The sequence below is a fragment of the Marmota flaviventris genome, chromosome 18, assembly GCF_047511675.1.
Source record: "Marmota flaviventris isolate mMarFla1 chromosome 18, mMarFla1.hap1, whole genome shotgun sequence".
NCBI lineage: Eukaryota > Metazoa > Chordata > Mammalia > Rodentia > Sciuridae > Marmota > Marmota flaviventris.
Genome location: NC_092515.1, coordinates 17,207,687 through 17,215,249, shown reverse-complemented (window position 1 = coordinate 17,215,249; position 7,563 = coordinate 17,207,687). Strand labels below are relative to the sequence as shown.

General features: G+C 51.1%; 1 protein-coding gene across 1 annotated transcript in view; it reads left to right on the top strand.

The window, feature by feature from the left end:
• Positions 1–7,563, top strand: part of Upk1a (uroplakin 1A) — a 7,610-nt gene continuing 47 nt past the window's right edge. The window contains exons 1-6 of the mRNA XM_027941335.2: positions 1–81; positions 1,175–1,375; positions 3,928–4,002; positions 4,100–4,207; positions 5,791–5,970; positions 7,406–7,489. Coding sequence (XP_027797136.2) covers positions 1–81; positions 1,175–1,375; positions 3,928–4,002; positions 4,100–4,207; positions 5,791–5,970; positions 7,406–7,489 — 729 coding nt within the window. The remainder of the gene's footprint in view (positions 82–1,174; positions 1,376–3,927; positions 4,003–4,099; positions 4,208–5,790; positions 5,971–7,405; positions 7,490–7,563) is intronic.

Sequence of the window (7,563 nt, the reverse complement as noted above, 5' to 3'; positions counted from 1 at the left end):
ATGGCTTCTGCAGCAGCAGACGGGGAGAAGGGATCTCCGGTTGTGGTGGGGCTGTTGGTCGTGGGCAACATCATTATTCTGGTGAGCCAAGCCCCAGTGTTGGGAAGCCAAGTGGGTGTGTGGTGGGGGGAACCCTGAGCCTGGGGTGGAGGCTGAGGGCCCGGGACTCTCCAGTTGACCTGTGTTTAGTCTCAAGTCAGAGCAACTTGGTCCAAACCCACCTCTGCCTCTCCCTAGCTACGTGACCTCAAGGGAGCAACCTGACTTCTCTGTGCCTCCTCCTCCTTATGGATAGATTGTGTCTTTGTTGTATGTATGGATTACTGTTGCAGAGATGAGTCCATGTACGGCCCTCGACTCAGAGAAAAAAGCACTCAGCAAACGCTAGCTACCATGATCAAGTGACTGCTTGGCACAGGAGGCCCACCAAAATGAATAATGTCTATTTTTTTCCTTTTTGGTGCCGGAGACAGGACCCAGGGCTTCAGGCATGCTAGGCAAGCGCTCAAGCACAGAGCTGCACCCCAAACCATTATAATGCCTTTTCATTGACATTGTCTTTAAATATACCTGCTTGCTCCAGAGCCAGACAGCCTGGGTTCAGATCCCAGCTCTGCCACCTTCTGGTTGAGACCCGGGACCAGTGACAGAACCTCTCTGGACCTCAGTTTTCTCATCAGTAAAATGGAGAGGAATCAGGAATGCTGTGAGGATAGCATGAGTTCTTGAATTCTGTGCTTAGAATAGAGCTGGGCACACAGGGTCACTATTTGCATGACCAAACAACCATAGGACACTACAGCTGGTGACAATAGCGCTTATCATAAAGTATAGCTGCACAAGGCCTGGGTCACAGCGGAGTGTTGCATTTTTAGGGCCGTGGCCATGAATTCCCCTCCCCGGGAATAACAGCACGGGCTGGCATCTTGTCTGTGCCAGTCATGTGCTCCGGGCTTCACAAGTGGCATCTTTACCCTTGAAGGAACTGGCAGCTGGGATGCGGGGGCTGGGCGGGGGCTGGCTAGGCCCTCCCTCGCCTCCTGGCCTCCACCCAGTCTCATCCCTGCTCACGGGGGACCAGGGCTTTGCCACTCTTACCGTGTACCCACTTGACCCAGAGGGCAGCTGGGCCGCCAGCCCTGGGCAGACCTTCCTCACCAGCCGCCCTGTCCAGCTGTCAGGCCTGGCTCTGTTTGCTGAGACCGTATGGGTGACAGCTGACCAGTACCGGGTGTACCCACTGATGGGCGTCTCGGGCAAGGATGACGTCTTCGCTGGGGCCTGGATTGCCATCTTCTGCGGCTTCTCCTTCTTCGTGGTGGCCAGTTTGGGTGTGGGAGCAGCACTCTGCCGCCGGCGGTCCATGATCCTCACGGTAAGACCCCAGAGTGGGGTGGAGCTGGGACAGATGTTGTGGAGAGCACTGTTGCTGAATTAGCACAACTGCCACCACCACGGCCCCTACGGGGACTCTTCATGGTGTCTCATTCAGAGTTGCTCTGGCGTTAGTTGTCCTGTCCCCCAGCCCAGGCTCCCTGTGACCCCCACTGTGGGAAGAAAACAGGGGAGCTGGACAGCAAGGTGGCCATAGCAGCAGGGCTAGGATCGGAACCCCAACGTAATGAGCCACCCCTCGAGCCAGGCGCTAAATGACTCAGATGGATTAGATCATTCATTCCTCAAGCTCCACAAGAGACACTGTCATCCTTGTTGTCATCCTTATGTCATCATCACTATGACCCTACTTGACAGAAATAGAAGCTGTGGCTCAGAGAGGTGAAGTCACTTATGCAGGCTCACACAGCCAGTTGGTGGCACAGTCGGTTTAAGCCTGAGCGGTGCAGCTCGTGAATTTCTGCCAACAATAACGCACACTTGCCAAGAGCTGCTCCTGGGCCTGACGTTAGAACGAGCAGTTTGGAAAATCAGCTCTCTGCAGCCGCCCAGAAGCCCTGGGACGTACATGCTTTCCAATCCCTTTACCAGATGGAGAGACTGAGAGCCCCAGGTATTAGGAGGGTAGGGATCCCCATGCAGGCCCTGGGGGCTGCGCTTCCTCTACGGCACAGGGTCTTCTGGAGCCTCAGGAGCAGCCACTTCCTCAGTCAACGAGTGTTTCTTGAGCAGGAAGCACGTGCTAAGCCCCCGCTAGGCACTGTGGGTACAGTACTGAGCAAAACATAAAGGCCCTCCACCAAGGGGAAAGGGAAGGCAAGGCCTCACAGTCAGAGAAAGCAAAGCTCTGGAGGGGGCAGGGGAGTGAGCCAGGGAGCATTTAGAGGGAGAGCATTCCAAGGGAGGAACAGCATGAGCAAAGGTTCTGAGGCCAGAGGGGGCTGGGGTACAGGGACCTGGGGCCATGGCCAAGGAGGGAGGAAGCTGGGGAGCCAGTGGGCAGACAGGCAGGGGGACAGGGAGCAGCCTGAGAAGATGCCCAATTGGCTGGACCTCGTGGGACTGTGGTATTATCCTGAGTAAAATGGACTCATCATCTTCCTCCTCCTTCCTCCTCCTCTCCCTCCCTTTCTTTCCTCTTTTTTTTTTTTTTCTTATCCTATATTTAATTTTCTAGCATAACAATTTAATCCACGTCCTAAAAGTTCACCAAACCAGTTAAAAAATACATTTGTGTCTGTGTCTGGCTCCCCTTCAGTTTGTTATTAACTAAAACAGAATTGAAAAAAAAATTTATTTTGAGAAATTTCAAACAGAGAGAGGGAATGGCCTTTGGAGCCCCGTGAACCCCTCACCTGTTTCCCCAAGAGCAACAGGCACCACACTGTCTCCTCCACCCGCCCTCCACCTGGCCACATGTTTTCTTCCTGGGGTATTTTGAAGCACTTTCTAGACGCAGAGTCACTTACCTGTAAATATCTGAGTGCACATTTCTCTATGTGATAAGGACACTGTCCGAAAGCAGAAGGGTGTTATGTGATATCGTCCCATTTCTCAGCAATGGAGCTGGTACATCAGCACCCAATGTCCTATTGCCTTAAGGGTGAGGGCTGAGGGCAGGAGAAGGATTTTCATGAAACACCAACTGTTGGGATCCCCCCTCCCACTTTATGACATTGGTACACACTGCACAATTGACCCTAATTCCTTCCTACCTTCCACTACCCAGTCTATGCTTAAATAAATGTCTCTGGTTGTCTTTATAATATACTTTTATTTATTTGTTTTTGTACCATGGATTGAATTGATGGGTGCTTAACCACAGAACCACATCTCCAGCCCTTTTTATTTTTAAGTGTTTTTTATAAATTTAATTTAATGGGGGGGGGGGGGTTCCAGGGATTGAACTCAGGGACACTCAACCACTGAGCCACATCCCCAGCCCTGTTTTGTATTTAGAGACAGGGTCTCACTGAGTTGCTTAGCGCCTGACCTTTGCTGAGGCTGGCTTTGAACTCGGTGATCCTCCTGCCTCAACCTCCAGAGCCTCTGGGATTACAGGTGTGCACCACAGCACTAGGCTTCTTTCTTTCTTTCTTTCTTTCTTTCTTCCTTTCTTTCTTTCTTTCTCTCTTTCTTCTCTTTCTTTCTTTTCTTTCTTTCTTTTCCTAGTAGACATTTATCTTACTTATTCCAAGCCAGTAGTTAACTTTGGGGAATACACTGTACATTGATACTTATTCATTTCCCTTACTATTTCATTGTAAAATAGTTTAAATGTGCAGAAAAGCTGAAGGACTTGCACAGTAAGCTCCGGCCCGCCCATCACTGATGTGGCCATTGACACTGGTTTTTAGAAATCCTGTTTCTTCCCCCTCCCCATCTGCAGTGCTGGGGACGGAACAGGGTCTCACACAACTGCCACTGAGCTACCCCACAGCCCCAAAAGCCCTTTCTACCCAAGGACCGGTCCCTCAAGGGCCGTGGCCTGGCGGCAGGCTGCCGGACTGACTGCCCCCCTGGTCTCCGCAGTACCTGGTGCTCATGCTCGTCGTCTACCTCTTCGAGTGCGCCTCCTGCATCACCTCCTACACCCACCGCGACTACGTGAGCCGCCCCGGACGCGCAGCGCGGGGCGGGAGGGTGGAGGGCGCCCTGACCCCACCCAGCCCCGCTGGCTCCCTCTCTCCCGTGTCCCCCGCAGATGGTGTCCAACCCGTCCCTCATCACCAAGCAGATGCTCACCTTCTACAGCGCAGACTCCGACCAGGGCCAGGAACTGACCCGCCTTTGGGATCGCATCATGATTGAGGTGGGCGAGGTGGGCCCCCAGCGGGCCTGGCCTCTGTGGACAGGGCTCCCGTCATGGTCATGTCCACGGGTAGATGCATGAGTGCTCCAGAGACATCCATTCCCGGGATCACTACCAGGGGACGGCTTTGCTCTTGCAGAGAGTAAACAGGCCCAGAAAGGGAATGTCACTTGGCCAGGTTGGTAAGTGGCAGAGCTGGGATGTGAACCTGGCAACCTAAATCCATATTGTCTCCATAACGATGATGATAATAACAATGAGAACAGTCATTAATTGAGCACTAACTTTGAGTTTTTTAAAATTTGCTGTAATTAGTTATACATGACAGAATGCATGTTGACACTTGTACACAAATGGAGCACAACTTCTCATTCCTCTGGCTGTGCTTGGTGCAGAGTCACACCAGTAGTGTCATCACACATGTATATAGGGTGATAATGTCTATTTCATTCCACTGTCCTTCCCATCCCCACACCCCTCCCCTCGCCTCCTCTCACTCCTCTCTGCACAACCCAAATTTCCTTCATTCTTTCTTACTCAACCCCCAATTATGGATCAGCATTGTCTTATTAGAGAAAACGTTTGGTCTTTTTTTTTTTTTTTGGAGGGGGTTGGCTTATTTCACTTAGCATGATATTCTCTAGCTCCATTTACCTGAAAATGCCATAATTTCATTCTTACTTATAACTGAGTAATATTCCACTGTGTATACATACCATATTTTCTTTATCCAGTCATCTGTTGAACTGCATCTCGCTTGTTTTCATACTTTAGCTATTGGGAATTGAGCTGCTATAGACATTGCTATGGCTGCATCACTGTATTGTGCTGATTTTAAGTCCTTTGGGTACAAACCGAGGAGTGGGATAGCTGGGTCAAATGGTGAGTCCATTCCAAGTTTTCTGAGGAATCTCCATACTGCTTTCATAATGGTTGCACCAATTTGAAGTCCCACCAGCAGTGTATGAGTGTGCCTTTTACCCACATCCTCACCAACACTTATTATTGCTTGTATTCTTGATAAATGCCATTCTGACTGGAGTGAGATGAAGTCTTAGAGAAGTTTTGACTTGAATTTCTCTAATTACTATAGATGATGAACATTTTTTCATATGTTTGTTGATCGATTGCATTTCTTCTGTCTGTTCAGTACCTTAGCACATTTATTTATTGGCTTTTGTTTTTTGTGGGGTTTTTTTGTGTTAAATATTTTGAGGGGTTTTTTTAAAAGATGGACACAATATCTTTATTTTATTTTATTTTTAACATGGTGCTGAGGCTCCAACCCAGTACCTCACAAGTGCGAGGCAAGTGCACTTGTGAGGTACTGACAAAAGAATTTAAAATAAATCATGAATTTGTGTTTGATCCAAATCTCCCTTCAGTCTCCTGGCTCTGGAACAAATACCAGTGATCCTTACACACACACACACACACACACACACACACACACATTGATCCCCAAGACACAGTCGAGTCCCACTGAGGCAAAGGCCAAGCTTGCCTCTCCCTGCTGTGCGACCTCAGGCAAGTGGTTGTCCTCTCTGAGTCCCAGTCTGCCTCATCCCCAATTTTCTCTCCAGCAAGAATGCTGTGGCACATCTGGCCCCATGGACTGGGTGAACTACACATCAGCCTTCAGGGCGGCCACTCCAGAGGTGGTATTCCCCTGGCCTCCGTTGTGCTGCCACCGGACGGGAAACTTCATCCCCGTCAACGAAAATGGCTGCCGCTTAGGACATGTAGACTACCTGTTCACCAAGGTATGTCTCTTCCCTTTACTGTACCTGTCTCACCATCCTTTTCTGGTCTCTGCTCCCTCCCACCACTCCCCTTCTGTACCAGGGATAGAATCCAGAGGCACTCCACCACTGAGCTACCCGCCCAGCCCTTTTTATTTTATTTGAGATCGGGGGACTGGCTAAGTTGCTTGGGTTGGCCTTGAACTTGTGATCCTCCTGCCTCAGCCTCCTGAGTTGCTGGGATTAGAGGCGAGAACCCCAGAGCCTGGCAGCCTCTCTGCTTCTTATTCTTTCTTTCCCACAATCTGTTCTCCTTCCCTCTCTGGCTTCCTCTTTCTCTCCTCTCTCCCCCGTTGTCCCAACTCTCTCTGCAAATCATCAGGAAGCACACGGGATCTGACTGACCCAGACCCGGCACCTGCAACTTGTCTCAGGTTGCACAGAAATGAGAGTAACAACAAGAACCGCAGCCCAACATCAGTAACGACCCACATTTCCCAAGCCTTTCCTTTGTACAAAACAATCTTCCAAGGGCTCTCAGACTTATTTAATCCTCACGACAACCTTATGAGGTAAAGATTACAATTACCCCATTTTACGGAAGATAAAACTGAGACGTCAGTCACTAGTGAGCTGGGAATGGATTTCAGGCAATCAGGAACCAATGAGGTGCTTTAACTACCTCAAGACCAGGACAGAGACGGGTAGACTAAGAAGAGAACTGGTCCCACTGACTGCTTTTGGCTGCCTGGGACCCTACAATGGCATGTCCTGGATCAGGGACTGGGGAGCCCGGGTGCCAGTCATTACCAGGGTCAGAACAGGACAGCCATTTCTCAAGCCCCAGCTGCCTGCAGAGCACTTAGAAGCATCACGTTGTGAGATTCTGTGGCTGCTCTCCAGATTGCCACTTCACAGATGGGAAAACCGAGGCTCAGTGGGCCAGAATAATACTCAGGCCCTACTGTGGAAAAATGGCAGAGTTGGCCCCCCACTTCAGCTCTGACTCCAGGGCATACACCCTGAGCCTTTGTTCTTGGCTGCTGCCAGGCTGGGACGGGGATCTACATGAAGGTGACGCTGGTGTGGCGCTCTGGCCCCACTCAGCCCCATCTCTAAATGGGCAGGTGTCAGAACCAGACTAAACCTAAGGATGGGTTTCAAACTCTTGGGACCTGTGGGCAGCATGAAAAGTGGGGTTCAAAAAAAATCACCTTGGGCTGGCACTTCAGGGCCACCATCAGGGGGGAACTTATTTGCACAGGATCTGGGATCAAAGTCCCCTCCCTGTTCCCCAAAACCTGCCTGGAAGGTAGATACCACCATGATCCAATGGCCCAGGTGGGGACACCAAGACTCAGGGACAGAAGTGACTTCTCCAAGGGTGCACAATGGCTGTCCTTCAGCTGCCAGCCTCCGGGGGCACCTTGTCAAGTCCCTCTGTCCCCCTGCCCAGGGCTGCTTCGAGCACATTGGCCACGCCATCGACAGCTACACCTGGGGCATCTCGTGGTTCGGCTTTGCGATCCTGATGTGGACGGTGAGCGGCGGGAGCCCACGGGCTGGGGGGACGGGGGTGTCGGCGGGGCACCCCCACCTCACTGCCTCCCCACC